This window comes from Schistocerca americana, chromosome 1, assembly GCF_021461395.2.
Source record: "Schistocerca americana isolate TAMUIC-IGC-003095 chromosome 1, iqSchAmer2.1, whole genome shotgun sequence".
Lineage (NCBI taxonomy): Eukaryota > Metazoa > Arthropoda > Insecta > Orthoptera > Acrididae > Schistocerca > Schistocerca americana.
The window spans coordinates 786636076-786661451 of record NC_060119.1 but is presented as its reverse complement, the minus strand read 5'-3'; the positions used below and the strand labels follow the sequence as shown (position 1 = coordinate 786661451).

The 25376-nt window shown below is 39.6% G+C and overlaps 1 protein-coding gene across 2 annotated transcripts in view; it reads left to right on the top strand.

Annotated features, from left to right (window-relative positions):
• The window catches only part of LOC124612382 (mitochondrial coenzyme A transporter SLC25A42), a 238953-nt gene that overhangs the window by 159118 nt on the left and 54459 nt on the right, over positions 1 to 25376 (top strand). For both annotated transcript variants that reach the window (XR_006979540.1, XM_047140560.1), the window contains exons 3-6: positions 79 to 189; positions 13527 to 13720; positions 20881 to 21013; positions 25027 to 25159. Coding sequence is in view for 1 of the 2 variants with exons in the window: in XM_047140560.1 (XP_046996516.1) it covers positions 79 to 189; positions 13527 to 13720; positions 20881 to 21013; positions 25027 to 25159 (571 nt within the window). In the remaining variant the exon portion in view is untranslated. The remainder of the gene's footprint in view (positions 1 to 78; positions 190 to 13526; positions 13721 to 20880; positions 21014 to 25026; positions 25160 to 25376) is intronic.

Genomic DNA, 25376 nt, shown 5'->3' with positions numbered 1-25376 from the left:
CACCCTTATCAATGTTTGTGCATATAAAAAAAGTGCAGGTTAATAACTGAAACTTTGCTCTGTATTTATACGTTTCAGGAACTGAGTGGAACAGAGATGATCATAGCAAGTCTCCTAGCAGGGGCAACGGCTGGAGCAGCTGCTAAAACAACAATAGCACCACTTGATAGGACCAAAATTAATTTCCAGGTATGATTGTTAATGATAACTATCATGTCTCACTGTAATCATTTCTTTGTGTATAGAGCATGATAGCAACATAGGGAATGCCATTTTTATATTACCTTTTGAATTATTCTCTCCATAGACCCTCCTTATTGGGGTTAACAGCTGTTCTTTACATATGGTACGAACATTTTGCCTACTTGTTAGATTTCACTATTTTCCATGTCCTTTGTCAACCTTATTGCAAAGCCACTTTTTGTAGCTATTGCCTTAAAAGTGATCTCATTCCTTACAGGAGATAGTTAAGAGATAACTTGTCATCACAAGTGTTTTTTCACTGTACTTGTTTCTGAAGACACTTTTGTGAGTTGGATTTAGAAATATAATTTTCTCATTCTGGACTGGCCATCAATCTCGGGCTTTATACTGATGTGGAGTGAGTTAACTGGCTACTTTGATGTTACTAAACTTCCCACTCTTAGATCTTATTGACACTACCCTTTGCAAAATTAACTCCAATTGCCAGTCATCCCCTCAGTTTAGCAGGACAGACACCATCTGCAATTTCCTCAGCTACATGGGCATAACAATGAGTATGAAACACATTTATGTTCAGCTAACACCAATCATAATTAATTAATGTTGTAGAGTTTTGTACCAATATGGCTCACACGCCTTTGTGTGTGTGTGTTCTTTGTGTTCGCTGAGTGTGGAGTATCAGATATACAAAATTAACAGAAACTTTAGTGGATCAAAGTCTTTTCAGTTTGCCATAATATAAACATTATCAGAATTATTTATTGGCCTAAATAGTCATTTACCAAGTAAAAACATTGTTTAAGTAGAAATTCTCTAAATTCTATTTTAAATCTGTTTCCATCTTCTAACTATCTGATGTTGCCTGGTAGTATGTTGTTATGCAAGTGTGTGTATATATACAAAAGCGCTGGCAGGTCGATAGACACACAAACATACACACAAAATTCAAGCTTTCGCAACCAACGGTTGCTTCATCAGGAAAGAGGGAAGGAGAGGGAAACACGAAAGGATGTGGGTTTTAAGGGAGAGGGTAAGGAGTCATTCCAATCCCGGGAGCGGAAAGACTTACCTTAGGGGGAAAAAAGGACAGGTATACACTCGTACGCGCGCACACACTCACTCACACGCACACACTCACTCACACGCACACACTCACTCACACGCACACACTCACTCACACGCACACACTCACTCACACGCACACACTCACTCACACGCACACACGCACACACACACACACACACACACACACACACGCACACACACACACACACACACACACACACACACACACACATATATCCATCCGCACGTACACAGACACAAGCAGACATTTGTAAAGGCAAAGAGTTTGGGCAGAGATGTCAGTCGAGGCGGAAGTACAGAGGCAAAGATGTAGTTGAAAGACAGGTGAGGTATGAACGGCAGCAACTTAAAATTAGTGGAGGTTAAGGCCTGGCGGATAACGAGAAGAGAGAATATACTGAAGGGCAAGTTCCCATCTCCGGAGTTCTGACAGGTTGGTGTTAGTGGGAAGTATCCAGATAACGTGGACGGTGTAACACTGTGCCAAGATATGCTGGCCGTGCACCAAGGCATGTTTAGCCACAGGGTGATCCTCATTACCAACTAACACTGTCTGCCTGTGTCCATTCATGCGAATGGACAGTTTGTTGCTGGTCATTCCCACATAGAAAGCTTCACAGTGTAGGCAGGTCAGTTGGTAAATCACGTGGGTGCTTTCACACGTGGCTTTGCCTTTGATCGTGTACACCTTCTGGGTTACAGGACTGGAGTAGGTGGTGGTGGGAGGGTGCATGGGACAGGTTTTACACCGGGGACAGTTACAAGGGTAGAAGCCAGAGGGTAGGGAAAGTGGTTTGGGGATTTCATAGGCATGAACTAAGAGGTTACGAAGGTTAGGTGGATGGCGGAAACACACTGTTGGTGGACTGGGGAGGATTTCATGAAGGATGGATCTCATTTCAGGGCAGGATTTGAGGAAGTCATATCCCTGCTGGAGAGCCACATTCAGAGTCTGATCCAGTCCCGGAAAGTATCCTGTCACAAGTGGGGCACTTTTGTGGTTCTTCTGTGGGAGATTCTGGGTTTGAGGGGATGAGGAAGTGGCTCTGGTTATTTGCTTCTGTACCGGGTCGGGAGGGTAGTTGCGGGATGCGAAAGCTGTTTTCAGGTTGTTCGTGTAATGGTTCAGGGATTCCGGACTGGAGCAGATTCATTTGCCACGAAGACCTAGGCTGTAGGGAAGGGACCGTTTGATGTGGAATGGGTGGCAGCTGTCATAATGGAGGTACTGTTGCTTGTTGGTGCGTTTGATGTGGACGGACGTGTGAAGCTGGCCATTGGACAGGTGGAGGTCAACGTCAAGGAAAGTGGCATGGGATTTGGAGTAGGACCAGGTGAATCTGATGGAACCAAAGGAGTTGAGGTTGGAGAGGAAATTCTGGAGTTCTTCTTCACTGTGAGTCCAGATCATGAAGACGTCATCAATAAATCTGTACCAAACTTTGGGTTGGCAGGCCTGGATAACCAAGAAGGCTTCCTCTAAGCGACCCATGAATAGGTTGGTGTACGAGGGGGCCATCCTGGTACTCATGGCTGTTCTCTTTAATTGTTGTTATGTCTGGCCTTCAAAAGTGAAGAAGTTGTGGGTCAGGATGAAGCTGGCTAAGGTAATTAGGAAAGAGGTTTTCCTCTCTTCTCGTTATCTGCCAGGCCTCAACCTGGCTGAGTTAATTTTCTGCGCAAGTTTCATTACACAGTAATTAAAATTACGATTTTCATCTACATGAATCCCCAGCAATTTTGTTGATGCCACTCTGTCTATGGCCTTGTCATCCAACAACAGATCAAAATTTACATTTCGACATATTTTCCCAAACTGCATATAATTTGTTTTCTTTGTATTTAATGTAAACCAGTATGCATTGAACCAAGTGTGTACATTGTTTATTACTTGATCAGTAGTTGTTTGCAGCATTTGCTTTGGTGCGCCTGTTACCACATTAGTGTCATCTGCGAGTATTATGGCCTTTGCTGCTTCATCTGAGGTGTGGAAGTCATTTATGTAAACAAGGAATAATAAGGGACTTAGAATACTGCTTTGCGGCACTCCTATTTCCACTTTTTTTGCATGTGATACTAAATTTATTTTGTGGTTGGCGTAATCTGACAACAGGCCTACAGTCTGTGTTCTGTTTTGTTTTCTAGGTATGATTCAAACCACTTCTTCCCTGTCCCATGAATACCTAATGCTTCCAGTGTTTCTAAAAGAATGCCATGATTGGCAGTGTCAGATTTTTTTGGAGAGATCTAAATTTATTCCTACTATGCTGTTTCTTGTTGTACATTTTTGATTATTTGTTCATTGTAGCTCATTAATGCTGTTTTTGTATTTTTACCCGCTTGGAAGTCATGCTGATTTCTATTTAGTAACTTATAGTCATTTAGATATTTGTTGATTCTATGCTTCATTAATTTTTCTATTATTTTGGAAAATGCTGGAAAGAGGGATATTGGCTGATAGTTTTTTACCTTATGCTTGTCGCTGTTTATTAATAATGGCTTCACTTTTAACATTTTCATCCTTGTCGGTAACACTCCTTCATTAAATGGTTACTTGGCTGTGTATGCCAAGGGCCTTGTGATTTGAGCAGCTGTCATTGTTATGGTATAAACAGGCTCCTCATCTACTCTTGCTAACATTTTAGGTTTCAAGCTTTTTATTACTTTGAACACTTCATGTTCATCTGTTGGATCTGTCTTCATGCAACAAGGAGCTTTTGGAAATTCATGGTTTTTTTATTTCGAGCTTAATGAAGTTGTAGCATTTATGAAATACTTGTTGATGTAATTTAGCAAATCCTGTTTTTTAATATTGGCATTTTCTGTGTTTTTGAGAATGATATCCTGGCCTTCGCATCTCTTTCCTGTTTGTCGTCACAATACTCCATGTGGCTTTTGATTTGCTATCGGACTGTCTTATTAAGTTGTCATTTTTCACAAATTTTGAATTGGCAGTTACTGACACCTTTGTAATGAAGAGACTTCCAACAGATGCAAATGGGAGCACTGCTGCTATGAAAGCTCATGGAAATACTTTGTTGGAACAGCTGCAAGTGGGCAGTATGTGGCTTTCGAATACCGTGAAAACTGGTATGTGGGACACATTTCTCAGCCATCATATGTATTTAAAGATATGGAAATTTACTACACGTCTCCTGCTGATTCAAGATTCATTTCATGACCCAGTAGAAATGATACTGTTTGGGTCTCCTTTTCCAGTGTTATATGTAGGGTGAATGTTCCATCATTAAAAAGGGACAGTGTGCAATTGTATAAACTTGCCAGTAAGTGTATGAAAAAAAATCGTATCTCTCAGCTTGAAGTGAACTTATTTTGTTTTTCGATCAAGGAAAACAAAGCTATATCCAATGCATATTTGAATTTGTTTACAAAATTGTTCTTTGCAGAATTTTTGTGTTGATATATACTAGCATATATTTAAAAAGCTATTAATGTCTCTCATTATTGCTTGCATCTTCCCTTATGTTTCACTGACATTATCTTTTAATGTGAAGTAACATAATAAGGATACATCACTTCATTTGTGCATCCAAGCTCTCTTGTAATTCTACACGCCGAAAAGACTTTTAACAGTTTTCGGCTCTCGTGTGTTTAGAGTTCTGACCAAAGGTCAGTCACAAATATTTTAGGAACAAGTTTTCAATGAATACACATGGTTTTTGTTTCCCAGTTCCCTGTAGTTTTGAATATGGGTGGCATGTGTAAGTGACATTTTCATTGTATTCTTTGTCAGTGAATAAAGTTAGTTAGGGCATTCTTCTTTGCACCTAAGATTACTGTGAGGTACTTAAATATTTAAGCAAAAATTAAAGTTGAAATTCCACTGTCTAAATCATCCCTCCCCCTTCCCCCCAGGACTTTGAAGTTCGTCAAATTTGACATATTTTTTGTGATGGCTTCACCTTTAACCCCCCCTCTCCCCCCTCCCCACGAAGGTAAGAACTACTAATTGCAGTGCCAAATGCTTTTCATTATTATTTATACTTAATACTAGGACTACAGAGTTACAGTGCACAAGGTGAGGTCTCTTCTGTTTCCCTGTGCAAAATTGATTTTTTAAAAAAATCAGGAATTTAAGGCACAGCATAAAGTGTTTTTTTTCGACATTTTTCATTAAAAAATGTGAATAATGTAGCCTACTTTTTATACATTACGGCTGAAAGCAAGGGGAAACTACAGCCGTAATTTTTCCCGAGAGCATGCAGCTTTACTGTATGATTACATGATGATGGCGTCCTCTTGGGTAAAATATTCCGGAGGTAAAATAGTCCCCCATTCGGATCTCTGGGCGGGGACTACTCAGGAGGATGTCGTTATCAGGAGAAAGAAAACTGGCGTTCTACGGATCGGAGCGTGGAATGTCAGATCCCTTAATCGGGCAGGTAGGTTAGAAAATTTAAAAAGGGAAATGGATAGGTTGAAGTTAGATATAGTGGGAATTAGTGAAGTTCGGTGGCAGGAGGAACAAGACTTCTGGTCAGGTGACTACAAGGTTATAAACACAAAATCAAATAGGGGGAATGCAGGAGTAGGTTTAATAATGAATAGGAAAATAGGAATGCGGGTAAGCTACTACAAACAGCATAGTGAACGCATTATTGTGGCCAAGATAGATACGAAGCCCACACCTACTACAGTAGTACAAGTTTATATGCCAACTAGCTCTGCAGATGACGAAGAAATTGAAGAAATGTATGATGAAATAAAAGAAATTATTCAGATTGTGAAGGGAGACGAAAATTTAATAGTCATGGGTGACTGGAATTCGAGTGTAGGAAAAGGGAGAGAAGGAAACATAGTAGGTGAATATGGATTGGGGGACAGAAATGAAAGAGGAAGCCGCCTGGTAGAATTTTGCACAGAGCACAACATAATCATAACTAACACTTGGTTTAAGAATCATGAAAGAAGGTTGTATACATGGAAGAACCCTGGAGATACTAAAAGGTATCAGATAGATTATATAATGGTAAGACAGAGATTTAGGAACCAGGTTTTAAATTGTAAGACATTTCCAGGGGCAGATGTGGACTCTGACCACAATCTATTGGTTATGACCTGTAGATTAAAACTGAAGAAACTGCAAAAAGGTGGGAATTTAAGGAGATGGGACCTGGATAAACTGAAAGAACCAGAGGTTGTACAGAGATTCAGGGAGAGCATAAGGGAGCAATTGACAGGAATGGGGGAAATAAATACAGTAGAAGAAGAATGGGTAGCTTTGAGGGATGAAGTTGTGAAGGCAGCAGAGGATCAAGTAGGTAAAAAGACGAGGGCTAGTAGAAATCCTTGGGTAACAGAAGAAATATTGAATTTAATTGATGAAAGGAGAAAATATAAAAATGCAGTAAGTGAAACAGGCAAAAAGGAATACAAACGTCTCAAAAATGAGATCGACAGGAAGTGCAAAATGGCTAAGCAGGGATGGCTAGAGGACAAATGTAAGGATGTAGAGGCTTGTCTCACTAGGGGTAAGATAGATACTGCCTACAGGAAAATTAAAGAGACCTTTGGAGAGAAGAGAACCACTTGTATGAATATCAAGAGCTCAGATTGAAACCCAGTTCTAAGCAAAGAAGGGAAAGCAGAAAGGTGGAAGGAGTATATAGAGGGTCTATACAAGGGCGATGTACTTGAGGACAATATTATGGAAATAGAAGGGGATGTAGATGAAGATGAAATGGGAGATAAGATACTGCGTGAAGAGTTTGACAGAGCACTGAAAGACCTGAATCGAAACAAGGCCCCCGGAGTAGACAATATTCCATTGGAACTACTGACGGCTGTGGGAGAGCCAGTCCTGACAAAACTCTACCATCTGGTGAGCAAGATGTATGAAACAGGCGAAATACCCTCAGACTTCAAGAAGAATATAATAATTCCAATCCCAAAGAAAGCAGGTGTTGACAGATGTGAAAATTACTGAACGATCTGTTTAATGAGTCACGGCTGCAAAATACTAATGCAAATTCTTTACAGACACATGGAAAAACTGGTAGAAGCCAACCTCTGGGAAGATCAGTTTGGATTCCGTAGAAACACTGGAACACGTGAGGCAATACTGACCTTACGACTTATCTTAGAAGAAAGATTAAGGAAAGGCAAACCTACGTTTCTAGCATTTGTAGACTTAGAGAAAGCTTTTGACAATGTCGACTGGAATACTCTTTTTCAAATTCTGAAGGTGGCAGGGGTAAAATACAGGGAGCGAAAGGCTATTTACAATTTGTACAGAAACCAGATGGCGGTTATAAGAGTCGAGGGACATGAAAGGGAAGCAGTGGTTGGGAAGGGAGTAAGACAGGGTTGTAGCCTCTCCTCGATGTTGTTCAATCTGTATATTGAGCAAGCAGTAAAGGAAACAAAAGAAAAATACGGGGTAGGTATTAAAATTCATGGAGAAGAAATAAAAACTTTGAGGTTTGCCGATGACATTGTAATTCTGTCAGAGACAGCAAAGGACTTGGAAGAGCAGTTGAATGGAATGGACAGTGTCTTGAAAGGAGGATATAAGATGAACATCAACAAAAGCAAAACAAGGATAATGGAATGTAGTCTAATTAAGTCGGGTGATGCTGAGGGAATTAGATTAGGAAATGAGGCACTTAAAGTAGTAAAGGAGTTTTGCTATTTGGGGAGCAAAATAACTGATGATGGTCGAAGTAGAGAGGATATAAAATGTAGGCTGGCAATGGCAAGGAAAGCGTTTCTGAAGAAGAGAAATTTGTTAACATACAGTATTGATTTAAGTGTCAGGAAGTCATTTCTGAAAGTATTCGTATGGAGTGTAGCCATGTATGGAAGTGAAACATGGACGATAAATAGTTTGGACAAGAAGAGAATAGAAGCTTTCGAAATGTGGTGCTACAGAAGAATGCTAAAGATTAGATGGGTAGATCACATAACTAATGAGGAAGTATTGAATAGGATTGGGGAGAAGAGAAGTTTGTGGCACAACTTGACCAGAAGAAGGGATCGGTTGGTAGGACATGTTCTGAGGCATGAAGGGATCACCAATTTAGTATTGGAGGGCAGCGTGGAGGGTAAAAATCGTAGAGGGAGACCAAGAAATGAATACACTAAGCAGATTCAGAAGGATGTAGGTTGCAGTAGGTACTGGGAGATGAAAAAGCTTGCACAGGATAGAGTGGCATGGAGAGCTGCATCAAACCAGTCTCAGGACTGAAGACCACAACAACAACAACATCAGCTTGATGGTTATATACTAGATGCATAAAAAGATGGTGCCTGTAGGTCAACTCATTATTAGTAGTAGTCCTATGAAAATAGGGAAACTTGCACCTGGCTAATGACCAGGTACACGTCCTTGAGTCTTCAAACCTGAATTTATCAAAAACGGTTTGAATTAGGACGATGTTATTTGGCAGTTTTAATATTAACACATGCAGGTATCCGTGTACCAAATAAAACTAAATTCTGAAATGGTCACCTTAGGATCAACCTAAATATCTGTGACTTGACTTGGAATGACTCCATTAACAAACTTCAAATTTTTCATTTTTTTCTCTCTGATTTTTAATTTCTTTTTTATATTTTTCCTCAGTTTATTCACTGCTTGCTCAATATAAAGATTGAATAACATCAGGAAGATGTTGCAATCCTGTCCCCTTGCATTCTCATTTACTGCTTCCCTCTCATTTACTGCTTCCCTCTCATTTCCTTAGACTCTTATAGCTGCAATCTGGTTTATTTTTGGGTTAAAGATAACATCTTTTCGTCCTTTTATTTTATTCCTGCTACTTTCATAATTTCAAAGAGGTACTCCGGTTAATACTGTCAAAAACTTTCTACACAGGTGTGCAGTACATAACAATGAAAGTAACTTTAACCTGATGTGTCACTGCCAAGTTATGTAACTCGTTGAAACTTGGACCGTACATGGAAAGACCTGCAATAGCATAGTACAGAATCTAACTGAAAGAAATACAAAATAAGTTGAACAGAAATGATACTTTTATTCAAAGACAAAGGTACACTGATATCATAGCGATTAGAGATTGTCCCTTGACCGTTACAAACAGAGGTACATGGTTCTTAATAGGGTGTGTGTTCACCGTGGACCGCAGTGCATGCTCTGCAATATGCTGGCTTGTTGGCCACAATGTGATAAGGAGTTCTTGTGGCAGGGATTTCCATTCCTCCACCAACACATTTAATAATTGCTGGATGGTTATTAGTAGAAGTGGATGTGCTGCAATACATCTACCCAATACTTCCGCACTTGTTCAATAGGATTTAAGCCTGGGCAATGTGCTGAATGTGCCCTCATTTTCAAGGCTGCTCCACCTGCGCTGTTTGATGCAGTCACACATTGTTATCCATAAAAATTAAGTCAAGTGGAATGCATCCTGAATAGATGCACAGGGGAAGGAATACAGTGTCACAATAACATTGACTGGTGAGTGTATCATGTTAAAATATTTAGAGGTCAGTATGCCTGTGCAACGTAATGACACCACAAGCGTGAACGCCTGGACCACAAAACCATCATATTCGGCAATTTTCCTGGGTGTATTGTGTGTACCCACCTCTCTGTATGAGGGTACATTCAGAACCCCAATGTAGACTGAATCTGCTGTTTATCTGAGAAGAGCATATGATCTCACTAGTCACTGTACCAGTATCTGTGCTCTTGACACCATCACAAATGATGCCACTGATGCTGAAGTGCCAATGGAACATAATATGCTGGTCAAAGAAACACTCACGTTGAGTCGCTGTGCCGCAGTAGATGTTGAGATTGTATGTGTCTTGCAGGCATGTTAAATGTGGTTACAATTGCACCTGCTGTTTGACTTGGGTATCTTCTTGCCTGTTGCACAATGTAGCAGTTGGCATAAGTTTTCGAAGTATTATAGCACATCATAATGTGAAAAATTATGCTGGAGAAAGCAACATTTGGCTATGCTTATAGTGGCCTTATTCTGGGTTACCTTATTCAACTGCCTCGTGTTGCAAGGCCAACCCCATTTGTTGTTGTTATCACACTAATCGTACACCATGTGACATCCAGCTGTCTGTGTACTGTATATGACTGGGAGACCACTGAGAACATGCTCACATTCTTTCTTTCATTTCCACAGAATTTTTAATATGTTATGTCACTTTATCTGTATCGTCCCTCAGTTTTGCAGAGCCAGGTATAAGCAAAGGTCTTTTCTTCAGTCTCTCTTCTAAGACATGTGATAGGGTCAGTGCTGCCTCAGGTGTTCCTCCATTTCTCAGGAACCCAAACTGGTCTTCACAGAGGTCAACATTTGCCAGTTTTCCCATTCTCCTATAATTGTGTTAATATTTTACAACCATGATTTGTTAAATTGACAGTTTGATAATATTTGGACATGTCAGCACTTGCTTTCTTTCGAATGAGAATTCAGGGTATCTTGCTTCTCCTGTATATCGTGTATAGTAAGTGCAATACTTTTGTCATATTTCCTTCCAAGGATTCCAATAATTCTTAAGGAATAATTCTTGAGGAATAGATACCTTGTTTCAACTTAAGTCTTACAGTGCTGTGTCAAATTCTTCTTGTAGTATCATATCTTGCATCTTATCTTCATCTGCTTCCTATACCCATCGATAATATTGTATTAAACTTCAATTCCCTTGAATAGCCCTTCTCTATATTATTTCCACCTTTTAGCTCTCCTTTCTTTGCTTAGTGCTGGCTTGTCATCTGAGCTCTTCATATTCATACAATTGCTTCTTTCTTCCAAAGGTCTTTTTAATTTGTAATAGATTGCATCAATTTTTCCCATCATGATGCTTGCTTCTACAGCCTTGCATTTGTTTTCTAGTGATACCTGCTTAACTGTTCTCCATTTTGTGTCCATCTCATTTTTTAAGATGGCTCTATGCCCTTTTTTCTGCTTCATTTGCTACATTTGATATTTTCTTTTACTTGTTGGTATCTAATATGTTATCCAAGGATTTCTCTCTCAAAATTACTTGTTGATCTTCTAGTGTATTCCTTCCTCCTGTTGCAATCTATCTTTGCCTAATGCTCACTTGACTCATGACAACATTTTATTCTTCTTGATTACCTAACGTTCTGCAATGTCTTCAGTTTTAAGCTGCAGTTTATAGCCAATAAATCATGTTCAGAGGTGGCATGTGTCCCTGGAAGTGTTCTGCAGCTTAAAATCTAGTTTTGAAATCTGTCTTACCATTATGTAATCTGCCTTAAACCTTTCTGTGTCTCCAGGTGTCTTCTATGTATACAACCAAAGTTTTAGCAAAGATCAAATTGGTACTCTCCAAAATTATACCAGGCAGCTTTCCCTTTCAATCATTTTCCACGTCCACGATCTACTGCTATTTCTCCACCTTTTCTTTTTTCTACTGTTGAATTCCAGTTCCCTAGCACTCTTAAATTTTCATCTCCCTTAACAATTGGAATAATTTCTCTCATCACGCATTCCTTCAGTCTTAAGTGATGTTCATTATTGTGAGTGTAATGTCTCTGGCCTTCTTAATGATTGCCTAGAAATATGCTGCATGTTGAAATAAGGTTTTATCTTCTCCATTCCCTTTTCATTTCACAATTAATCTCTAAGATTTGCATAATGTTGCAGATGCAGTGAGCTGTTGTAGTGGATTTTGATATTACATTAGTATTTAAAGCTTTCTGGTTTTTAGTTAATTAGCAAAGTTTCATGTCATGAAATGAGCCAGTGCATAAGCTGTATAGTTCAGAATGTTATGATGACTGAGAAAAGTTTAAGAAAAATGCCTGTGTAAAAACAGTTATTGCAAGTGAGGGAAAAGTCTGTTTTTAGATAAATAATATTTTTTCCATAGCACACAATTTAACGATATGCAGCTCATGGTGGTTAAAGCTTTATAAAAAAAGATGTCAGAACATCAGTTGATCAAGGACCAAGATTTGTACAGCCTGCCACATCAACAGACAACACCCATCTCAAGCATTTTCATGATATTTAGTGAGTTTGATGGATGGATGATGATTTCCATGCACCATTAAGAGAGATTGCGACTTTCAGAAAATTTCATGTCTAGATGTCAAACTGATTTCTAACTGTAAAAAATTTGGATTCATTGTGTCATTACAGAATTTCTTATTTATCGACTGACAACCAGAAAAAGAATTGGGTTGTGAATGTTTGCTAATGAAAATAGTGATTGATGCTTAATTAAGAAAACTGTTATTGAAGATTTTTGGATTTTTTATTGTCATTGACCACATACAGTAAAATAGGTTTTTCCAATAATACAAAGTTACAGCTGTTATCAAAATATTAAAATTAATATTCATGTTATGTGTACAAATAAAGTATATTATATACAGCTATAATCTTAAATATTACTATCAACATTGTCCATATCATAGAACTCGTGTGTGTGTATATATATATATATATATATATATATATATATATATATATATATATATATATATATATATATATATATATATATTTCAGTCATATAATTTAAATCTGAATTTTTAAAATGGCAATGATTGAGCAGTGGAGGAAACTTTTAAATAATTTTGAGGGCATTCACTTTGAGTGTTTTCTGTTGTTGCTAGTCTATGCTTTGAGATGTCAATGTTTGCCTTATTTTTTCTAGTGTGATGTTAATGATTTGTTTCCCAGATAACACATTAATTAATGTTGTTCTTGACAAAGAATGCAGACTCAGAGATATACCCGATTCACCACCGTTAGTATCCTAAGCCTGGTAAAAAGAGGGTGACAGTGCTCATTAGGACCAGCCCGGCGTACTACATAGATCTTCTTTTTAAGGTTATTGATATAAGGATAATGTCCCCATAGGAGTAGGCCATACGGTACGTGTGACTGAAAGCCCACAAAATACGTCATGGAGATTATTATGGTAGGACACCAGCAAGTTATTGCTGCTGTTGCAGCCTTCCCTAAATGTTGATAAAGTGATTCTCACATTTGCTTACTGGAATTTGCAGAATGAGCAATAGGGTCACTTTCCTTTAACAGGAACACAGAAGGTGCAGTGAAAGACATCTGTCTATAATAAATGAAATTAGACAAAGCAGTGAGTTAAATTCAAGAAATCAAAGGACAGCATCTGGAATATTAAAATATTGGTAATATTCGTCAGTAACTATGTGCCCATTATTTGAAATTTTTTCGCACATTTAACCTTAGTCTGAAATGAGAAAATTTGGTAACTCTTAATACTGCTATTTACAGATATCTGAGAAGCCATATTCAGTCAAAGAGGCTATAAAGTTCTTGAAACAAACTTACAAGAATGAGGGAGCACTCAGTTTATGGCGTGGAAATTCTGCCACTATGGCCCGAATAGTACCTTATGCTGCAATCCAGTTTACTGCACATGAACAATGGAAAAAACTACTTAAAATAGATGTTGACAAGGACAAAAAGTAAGCAAATTTGGTTGTTCATTTTTTATTTTCTAATAGATCTATTTTTAAACTATTTTCTGTGTTGTGAGTAATATGTATTCCCTAAGAACTGGAATCCATCAGTCAGTAAAAGTACCAAAGTGATAAAAATAGAAAAATAATTCTTCACGTGGAAGAGGTGTTGAGTTGCAGACAGGCACAATGAAAAGACTGCTAAACACTTAAGTTTTTGGACAAAAAAAAAAGTCTTGCTGCCAAAATAGTGCGTGCGTGCCCACACACACACACACACACACACACACACACACACACACACACACACACACACACACACACAGAGAGAGAGAGAGAGAGAGAGAGAGAGAGAGAGAGAGAGAGAGAGAGAGAGAGAGAGAGAGAGTCAGTTTCCAACTGCAGACTGTGCATGCATCTGTCCGGCTACTGTCTCCAGTCGCTGGGGCCCAACTGCAGGCTGTGCCTGCATTTGTCGTGTGCAGCAACCTGGAATAGGTGGTGGGGGTAAGGAGGCATGAGATGAGGAGTGGAAGGGATAGAAGGGTAGTGGTGGGGGAAGGTGTGCTGCTTGTTGTAGCGAGCAGGGATTTGATGGTGACAGGATGGGGTGCTGGGTGCAAAGCCGGGGGACTGTGCTGGGCGTGGAGGGAGGGGGGATGGAGAGGGAAGAGGAAAGATATAGAGAATGGGGCAAGACTGTAGGTGTGTTGGTGGATTAGAAAGTACATGCAATGCTGAAGTGGGAGGAGGGAAGGGGATATAGAGTACACGGGCTAGCAATGTTTGAGGCCATGGGGGTCATGGGAACAAAGGACATGTTGTAGGGATCGTTTCCACCTGCACACGTCAGGACAGGTAGGAAGGGTCCAGAGTGCAGAGACTGTGAAGCAGTCATTGAAGTGAAACGCATGGTGTTGGACAGCATGTTCAGCAGTTGTTGTCCAACTGTCTTTTGGCATAGTTTGCCTGTGGCCAGTCATGTGGAAAGACAGCTTGTTAGTTGTTACGCCCTAGAGAAAGCAGGACAGTGGTTGCAGTGTAGTTTGTAGATTACGTGACTGTTTTCACAGGTAGCCCTGCCATTGATTGGTAGGAGAAGTGAGTGGCAGGACTGGAGTAGGTGGTAGTGGGAGTGTGTATGGGCGGCATCTTGCATGGTATATGAGCCATGAGGGAGCAGGGCTGGAGCAGGGTTGGACAAGGATATTGTGTGGGTTTGATGCATGGCAGATTACCAGTTTGGGAGGGGTGGGGAGGATAGTGGGTACAATATTCCTCACTTCAGGGCACTATGAGAGGTAGTCAGAATCCTGACAGAGAATGTGATTCAGTTGTTCCAATCCTGGGTGGTACTGAGTCATGTAGGGAACACTCCTTTGTGGCCAGATGGTGGGTGCGTGGGAGGTGGTAGATGACTGGAGGGACAAGGCACAGGAGATATGTTTCTATGCATGATTGGGAGGATAATTTTGATTTGTGAAAGCCTATTTGGAGAGGGACTGCTTGTCACTACAGATGTGACAATCATAGGTGGTTGTGTGGAAGGGACTTCTTGAGTGAAGATGTTGGTGGTTGGTAGATTTGATGTGGACAGAGCTACTAATGTATATACTTGGTTATAGTTGTCATAGTAACCAGGAAGGAGGTTGTAAGTTTGGAATCAGTCGGACATTGGGAAAGGTAGTGCATCAAATTACCCATCTCCGGCTGCAGCCTCTTTTTCTTTAATGACCTGTATCTGTTCAAATTCTGTCAGTCCAGAGCTCCGATCAACATAGTCCTGCAGGCATTATGTATATGCATAGTTCAACTGACAAAAACTTCAATTTCCAGTCAAATAAATGGCAGCAGCAAAAGGATGACAACCTGTGCATTGTAACAGGCATTGGTTACTTTACTCTGTGGGAGCACCAGTTGTGACCCCTACTTATAACTGATGGTCCCACAACACCATGAAATGTGTCGGAGGGCTTTGTATCATAGGCGAATGCAATCAGGAATAGGCATCTCACCAGCTCTATATGATACACGTGTATGTCCCTCACTCACATACATACATACATACATACAGAATCTGCTTTCATCACTGAAGGCAACACAGCACTATTCCACTCTCCAGTCAACTCTTTCACAACACCAAAGTAACCATGCTTGGCTGTGTCATGGTGTCAGTGGTAGCCTGGCCAGAGGCACACTTGTTCTTAAACCTGAAGCAAGCAGACTGTTTCCAGTGGTCCCTGATGACACATGTATGCCCAGGTTTCATCCCTGGTCGATGTTCACTTGGCCACCATTGCTCTCATAATTGTCAATCTTGATGTGTGTATGTACTGTGTGGACATCCAGAACCTTGTGTGTAGGTGAGGGAGTAATGTTCCACTGATTCTTTACCATGTATCAGGTGGCCAAGTAAAGTGTGATTGACAGGTAACACTGCATATTATTTAGTCTTGGTCACATTATTATTTCGGCACATTCGCCAACTATTTCTGATCAAACTTCATTTCTTGAAGTGTTGAAGTTACTGAGTGAAGTTAAGAGTAGAAAATCGGACTCCCAGTTCTCAAAATAAATATGGTGCTTATGTTAAACAACATATCATATAGTGTGCTCTTGTTTACAATAAGAATTCGATACGAAAGCACACCATCATTCAGAACATCATAATTATATTGATATGGATGGTATGTTATTTAACAAATTACAATAGAGTCCATTTTCTCTTGTCTTCATGACATCATAGGCATTGTCATGGCTGCTATTCCTCTGTGGCTCACACCTTATCTCCAAGACAGGATCTGATGACACAGAATAAACCACCTGACCAGCAGGTACTGCAAATGTGGTACAATGTTTGTCATTGTCGCAGCTTGTAGATACACTGTGTCCATCCATTTCATGATACATATGCATAAATAAAATATACAGCCAAATAGTATATTAATTAATTCATTGTGAAAATGAACTTTTTATAGCGGTGATCGTCATTTTTCGGTTTGAAAAATGCTTTTGCAAAACATCACTTCACCAAAGTGGCATGTTACACTACAATGTTTTTAACAGACCACTGGTGAAAGCAGCTACACATCACTGATACATTGTGCCTAACATATGCAGCAGTTCATCAACTCATCCATCCAGCTTCCCCCAGACCCACAATGAGACCCCAATTGAATGGCTGAAATTGTTCAACAAGAGTACATACTCATCAGTGGGGCATGTTTGTATCATAGAATGAATGTCGCACATGTTGTTCACCTTTAAAATCAGCACAGTTGCTGCCTGTAGAGTTGAAATTGAGGGTGTATGGACAGGCCCCGTGAATCCAGTCTGATTGCCGATGATGACAACAAATGAATCTCTAACATAACACCCATTCAGTATGCAAATATTATACCATGCAGCAACTGGTCATCGTCCTTGATAGTGTTGCATTTTTTTCCCTGCAGTGGATGACTAAATTTTATACGTATCCTTGGGGCAAAAGTATCCTGTAGTATTTAACTTCTCAGAGAGCTCATTCACCACTAGTTTCCAAGGAAATGGAGACAAAACTCTTAGTTACAGACATCCCCCTGTCATGTTGATCACGAGTTTCTCATTCCTTATGGTGACTTTTACCTTTCTTGTACTTAACGTAGTCTTAATCCACATCTCTGTGCCATGCACTTCTCCAGAAGTCATACTGCTAAAATGCCCCTTGATATCCAGAAAGAAAATGTAGAGCTTTTCCCACCTTCCCAACAAGTTTAAAAAGTGCTGTTTCACATGATATGCATGTTGATTCACATGTAGAGGAACCTCAGTTATCCTCTTTCCCACATTAACCAGTTTTCTAATTTCTTTAGAAGAAAGCAAGACAGACTGATCAGTCTCATATCCTTAGCCTTGTTATGATCAGTTCTCCCTGGCTTCAGAATAAACATAACCCTCACTGTCATAGGAATGATTCTTGCTGCTAGGCTGAACCAGTACTACATCAGACTCTAATTAAATCCTGTCTTGCTTTTTGCAGTAGAGCTGGAAAAATTCCATCTGGACCTGGTGACTTGCGTGTTTAAAACATTTATGCCATCTATTGGTTTTTTGAAGTCAGCACATTCTCTAACAGGTTCCCAGTTTTTGCTTTTGATTGCCAGTAGACCAGTGCCTCTCAGGGACTGACTACTCATTTGTGTTATCTGATGGACTGCACAAGGAAGTGAGTCTTGAAGTACAATCAGTGTCTCACTTGCTGTTCTTCATACGTACCAGCCTTCTTCCTTAGAGTACTTCATGGAGTAGTTGCTATTCTCTATGTTCCACTCCTCACAGAATACCTTCCAGGATTACAACTTTGCTTGATTGATCGTAAGATTGTATTTGATAAGAACCTCCTGATATCTTGACCATTGTCCTTTCTTACTTGTAATGTTGAACAGTTATCTTATCAGTTTCCGTTACAATTTCAGATTGTTGTTCCGGCAAGGTATATTCCTATTTGTGCACTATTTGGTGATTGGGCTTGTTTTTAAATGTAAGGGTGTAATGGCAGATGTCACTGTGTTTGTTATTTCCTTGAAATCTGCTAGGTTTCTGATCAGAGTTCTGAATTCAGATAAGCATGAGTTTAGGCCTTTGCTACATGAGTTCCAGTCTATTTCCCTAGAATTCTTATAGGCCATAGTCTCTTTATCTCCTATTTCAAACTCAAACTTAATATACATGTGACAAGAAAAGAATGTGTCCAAAGCTACCTCCTGTTGTTTGATATAACTACCTATTAGAGTGAACCGAAAAGTTTTGTTAGTTGCTTCTTCTTCTCTTCTTCTATTCCCAAAAGTAGGTTCCCTACCTCATTCAAGATTTCCAAATTAAGGAGGTGCTCACCTCTGCTTTTGGTGTCATTGCTCCCCCTCCTCCAACAGATTGTTTGCATTGGCACCACAACCAACCAACATTTGTTCATTGTGCTGTGAGCTGCTCTCTTCCTGCTTACTCACTTCCTGGGGAGGAGGTGTACTATCCTAACAAGAAAGGTAAGCTGAGGCCAATAAAATTTCCTTCATGCTTCCTTCATCACACTGTTTCATCCTCTTGGTCACTAAGTCCCTGGAATAGAAGTCTGGCATCAGCATAAATAAAATTCAATGCTTTATGTAAATGCATGTTCTGGAGTTCTGTAGATTTCAGCATAAATCAACTTATTTCTGGTTCCTCAGAGTCCTGAAAGGCCACCCTTTATATAGCTAGGTTTCCTGGCTCATGGCTCAGGGAAATGTCCACCACCTGCCTTCCCAGAAGATGACACAGGGTGGGAGTTGCCCGCTTTACTGCATTGCAGGTTTATCTGCAACATTTGCAGTCTCAAACTTGCCACCATGGTTGCTTCTGACGTCTTTGATTAACCTCATTGTAATCTGTGAGAGCCCTGAGTACAACTTTGAGTCCATAGGGAACTGTTGTGCACAGCTACCATGGACTATAAGGAAGGACAGGAAGATAGCAGTCAGTCACAAACCCATTAGTTCTTATTATTCTTCTGTTCCCAGATTTCAGCTGCTGGTGTATAGGCAACCTATACAACAGTAAGGTCATATGGTGACACTTACTGCCATGAGCTTGTTGGATTGTAACTCATTCAAATGCACTGAAGATAGCTATTTATAGCTGAAATCTGGATACACAAGAACAATAACTAATGAGATTGTGACTGATTACTGTGTTCCTATCCTTCCTTAACCCCAAGTACAACCTCAGGCTCTCTTCTTGCATTGCCATTAAATATTTCACACTGATTTCTGCAACAAGAGTTTGGGTGTCTGATATGACCTTTTGGATGATTAACCCCCAGTCCACTGTTAACCTTGAAAAGTTTTGGTGCCGAAATTGGTATCTTTGTGGTCTTAAAGAGCTCAGCCACTGTCTTGACCAACAGCTTCACCACCTCCTCAAAGATATTGTGTTCACCATCTCCTTAGGCCAAACCACTGTTTCTGTTCCCTCCCAGACAAAGAGAAGAGCACCTTTATCCAGATAAACCCTCCTAAATTTGTGACCTAGATTGATTGCCTCCCCAATCTTCTTGGAGAAAGCCACCTGAATGAGCTCAAACTCTTGCAATGTTATGTTGATCAGTGGATATCCCTATTAAGCAACTGCAATTCTCAAAACTTGGACTGCACTGTTATAAGTCTGTATCCCTATTTCTTGTCTCAGCCTCTTCTGGATCAGTTTATCCTTAGAAGTGGAAGTATTAGACTACTCTTATATTCTCTTGTTCATTGTCTAAGAAGTAGAAGGGGCTCTCATTACCCTCTTCACTTTTGAGACAGTCAGTTTTTGGAGGTCTTGGGTTCAAGACCTTTTAGGTACCTTGATTTACGTTTAAGAACCACTCTTTACTTGCCTTTTCTTTCTGTTCTTTGATAATTTCCTTCTCTGAGCCCCAGACAATGATTTGATCTTGTCTTGGTCCAACTTCTCAGTGACAGTTTCCAATTTTTGACTGGTCTAGCACCCAATTCAGTTGTGGATACTGTCTCCATTGGTTCCAGTCCTTATGGTTGGGTGTTTGAGGTCTCATCAAGTCCTTCAGTTTTTGTTTTGTTTTGTTTTGTGTTCTCCATTTTGGCCCTGTGAGAATTAGGGTATTCATTGCCAACACTTCGGAATGCCGTGCGGGACAAGACTAACTACTAGAAGAGGTTGCCTAGTATCCCTGCGGCTCCATTAATGACACATCTTCCCATGTGCTATGCACCCCTTAGCATGAATCACATCACACCTCGTATTGTGCATCTGAGGACTGGGGGAAGGCTCATGGGATTAGATGTGGGAGAGATGTGGTGTTGTGGGACACTCTTCGTTTAGCTCATCCATTGAGCAGTGTCCAGTGTGAAAGACACACCCAGTATCTGCACTACAGCCAGCACAGCCTTCAGCTTCACACAAACATCCAAGCCTCTCTGCCACCATCCACCCCAGATTGTTGCACGTCAGATGGAGATGTGTTCTGCAGTAAAGCCTCAGTGGCTGGAGACAGTAGGCGCATGTATGCGTGCATGCGTGTGCACGCATGTGTTGTGTACACCTGGACTTTCCATTGTTTAATAACTCAGCATTAATAGATACAGAAGATACTGCTTAATGAAAACTGTTGGCTTGCGGCTTGCCTTTTACAGACCTCCACCAGTAATGAGGCTGCTAGCTGGATCACTAGCAGGTGTAACATCTCAGTCCTTGACCTATCCACTTGATCTGGCTAGAGCACGTATGGCTGTAACGCACAAGGAACAATATCGCACTTTAAGGCAGGTAAGGTAAATTTAGACTGCCATATTTCTTCTCTGTAGCAATAACTCAAAACATTATTAAATAAATAGTTTCAAACTGATGAAGATATAATAAAATTTAACTAAATGATGGACTACCTCTAACATTAAACATAAAGATGATGGGCACTCCATATTCTTGTTTGAGATGACAGGATTTTGACACTTCATTTTTTTAATCTTTTTTTCTTAAATTTTGTGTTGTGTTTGATGGATCCTGGGAGGTGGAACAAGATGATAATAATAATGATACTTTCAGTCAGTCATGCATAGTTAATGTTAATGCTTGCACCATCATTAATACAAAAAGTTACATGTAAAGTGAAATAAATCATTTTACACCATCAGAGGATGCGAGTGCCCATCTAAATTGTTGAGTAGCTCCTTGTGCTTTGTTACCTAAATATGGCCAACGATATTTGTGCCTGTCCTGCTTTAGCTTATAGCTAGCAGAACATGTCTGTAAGTCTGAAAAGAACCACAAGACAGTATGGGATCTGATAAGAGGAACAACTGCCTCGTGCAAGCAAGAGGATGTGGTTGACTGCTGCATGTTTTTTACTGATAGTGTTGTGAGAATTTGTTGTTTTAGTCATTGAGGCAGTCTTCTTTTATAAGGAAGGCACTAAAGCACATAAAGTGAGCATAAAGTGAGATTAAAAAGAAACATTCTTCCAGAATATTCTATAGACTCCTTGGTAAATGTGGCCAGTGGGTAGACTAACACAGAAGATATGAGTGTTGGATGAAAAGTAATGCCTCCACCTTCATTAATTGGGTTTGGATGGGAATATTTTAATAAATAAAATACAGAAATAATTCTTAGAATTTAATTACCAATATTCACTTTTCCGCATAATCACCAGCCAATTGGATACATTTCTGTCAACGATGAACAAGTTTTCTGAAGCCGCCATGGAAGAAGTCAGCACTCTGTTTCCGCAACCAGTCTCTCAGTTCTCTCAACGTCTTCATCAGAAGCATAATGTTGTCCCCGCAGATTGTCTTTCATTATTGGGAACAGATGGAAGTCAGGTGCTACTAAATCTGGACTGTATGGAGGATGCCGTATGGTGGTGAGATTTAGTCTCTGAAGTTCTGTTGTGGTGGCATGTGAAGGAGTCAGCATCTGGGGTACCCATCATGCACAGATCTTCTGATAGCCAAGCAAAGCAATAATGTGACCCACACGTTCTTGTGAAATGCTGATTGTGCTTGCAGTTTCTTTCTCAGTGATACACCGATCATCCTGAATCAGTCTGTCAACATTTTGCTTGTGAAACTCAGTGGGTGCTGTCACAGGACGTCCAATTCTTTTTTGTCACGCAGTGCAGATGTTCCTGCCTCAACATCTTTAAACTTACTCACCCAACGATGTCACATCAACACAATCACCGTAAACTGCTTTCATTCCCTGATGAATCTCCTTTTGGGTGACACTTTCTGCTTTTAAGAAGTAAATTGCTGCATGTTGCTTAAATCGCATTGACTGACCGTCTGTACAGGGTTCCATACTTTACACTGTAACAACACAACCGTTCAATGCTAAGGCTTCCCACCAATTGGAGCTGTAGAGAAGAGGCTATGGGACAAGCCAGTACCTGCCACACACCAATGCTGCCAACAGTTGAAGAGTTACGAAGAGGGAGGCATTACTTTTCAGTCAACCCTTGTATTACCTTGCTGCTGTAGTATTGAGCACCAGGTAAGGTGAGAATTGAAGGAAATGAACAAGCTCAGATGTCAGCAAGAGATCTTGAAGAGAAAATAATTTAATACTGAATAGTTCTCGCATGTTTGCTCTTATGTTGTTTTAAAAGGCATGTCGGGGACAAAAGAGTGGCTGGATGTAAAAAATAACAAATTATGGCAATTAACACAACAGTCGCACAGTATTGGACACTTCTCCCATCACTTGATTTGAGTGAAGTGGATTGAGCATATTGAATAATACAGCATTGTTCTATGGCACTTGGTGGACAACCTCTATGGGGAGGCTCCACCAATTTGCAGTGATCATGGCACATAAGTTTCAGTGAACCTTATTTTAACTCAGCTTTTTGGTTGAAACATACCACTTGGTTTTTAACGTCTTTTTCTCGCTGCACAAGTTCTTTGAGAAACAAGTTTAGATGTCTCCTATTTCAGAATATAATTTCTTAACTAAATTTCCACTTCAGCTGTGTACACTTTTCATAAATTCAGTATCAAGATAAGAAAATTTACTAAGACCAAATGAAATATATTTTTCAGTGATTACTTATAGTGATTGATATCCCGAGAATTCTTCCAGTATATAACGTTCATTTACACAAAATGCCCTACTATATAACAGGAGGACAATAACCTCAGTCTCTGTAAATGAGAGTCCATAGGCGGCCAATTACATTCTTTCTTTTTACATGCTACTCAAGAATTATACTGTTATCATTAAGTTCCATGAAGGCTCCTTCAGTATCCATTCCTACTGCTCTGATGCCCTTCTCAAAACCCTGTACATATTTGGATAACATCACGGTGGCACTCATTGTAAGAGGAGCAGTTCCATTAACAATCACGGCCCACTCCACAATGTCCAATGAGAATCTCTGATAGAACAAAAATGTGCAAAACACAATGAGCATTGGAAAGCAACAATTATCACACATTTAATAAAATGGAACATACATACTGTAAACTCTTTTTGTGCTTACTTGCTCCTTAACTTATGATAGCTTGGTCATTTATATAAGGGCCAAGCTCATAATTCGTAACATATGTAACGCTCACAGAAAATTTTCTAAACTTTGCCCTTGCAAAATTCTGTACCTTATCAGTGTTCTAAGCAAGCAAGCTCATTAGCTGAATGGATTTAAATATATGCTCAGTGGATCTTTCAGCCTTGATCAGTTATCCGTGCAATTCTGACTTAGTGTCAAATTATAAATTCAAATGATTTCCAAGGATTTTCTTCTGTCACTTATCACTTCTTTACCTCTGACAGTGATTAATGTTTGAGAGAAATATGAAGATATACTGTGGTTCTGGGTCCACTTCTGACTGTATATGCCCTTGTATCTGGCTAAGTCAGTCAATTCTAAGGTTAGAGTAAAGCAATGGAGTACTGCATCCTGTCAGTCCATGTCTGGTAAAGCAGTGTGCTGTTTGAATCAACTTCTGGGTTGAGGAAACCTTCATCTTATTAAATACATTAAATAAGGGAAAGACAAACCCTCGTCTATAGCAGATCAGTGTGTGGAGCACATTAATACACAACAGAAAACACCATTTACACTATCTTCATAGTGTTGGATCTTAATAAACAAATTCACACACACAACCACGTGGACACCAAATGCACACCTTCTTAAATCTTCTCCGTAATTTTTGCATTGAATATTGCTTAGGTACTAATGAATCGTCCATCATACATCCTAAACCATAATGATGATAATGACTGATTGTCATGAATATTATTGTCTTTGAGTGTTAACTTCATGACATAAAGGCTGTTGTATTTAAATTGCTACTCTTTGGTTACTCCATGGCTGTAACATTTAGGAATGACAGGCAGTCCTGATAGGTAGAGATCATAATTGCCTTAAACCTTGTTAGAAAGTGTCAACTGCAGAGCAGATATCACAAATAGCAGTTGTCCATAAAATTAACAACATTCTTACCAACTGAGAAATCATTTCACTTGTAGTACATTAAGTTAACGTGTGGCATCCCGACATTGATTTTTAGGAATGCCATTAAATGGAGTACATGATGATGTGGGGTCTCTTAAGGAGACTCCATCACTTTTGAATTTATGTAAGAGCAACAGAATGGACAATAAATTTAAAAAAGTTAGTTCTGTAATCTGATTTCTATTACAGCTCTTCAGTTGTTACAAATATTCAGTGTACCACCAGTAAAAAATTTGGTGACAAAGTGAAAGTTGTATGGCATGAAAATCATTTAAATTACATTTTGTGGCATAAAGAATACATCATTTAAATATTTATTTAATAGGTGTTTGTCAAGATTTGGACTGAAGAAGGCCCAAGGACATTTTATCGTGGTTATGTGCCAACAATAATGGGAGTCATCCCATATGCTGGTGTGAGTTTCTTCACGTATGATTCCTTAAAAAGGAAATACATGGGTAAGTAAAAGATTTCCCATTTTTCCCTGTCGCTTGAATGCAACCTCTGCCGCACACACCAGTCTTTTCCTCTCCTTCCTCAATATAGATAGTAGCCCCATCAGCATTTCATTTTTATCTAGGTACAGTAACATTGGATTCTGTTTGCCAAAGGGGAAAGTTAATGATACATGTTTGTTTGAACATTGACAGAATCATATGGATCACAAACTTACTA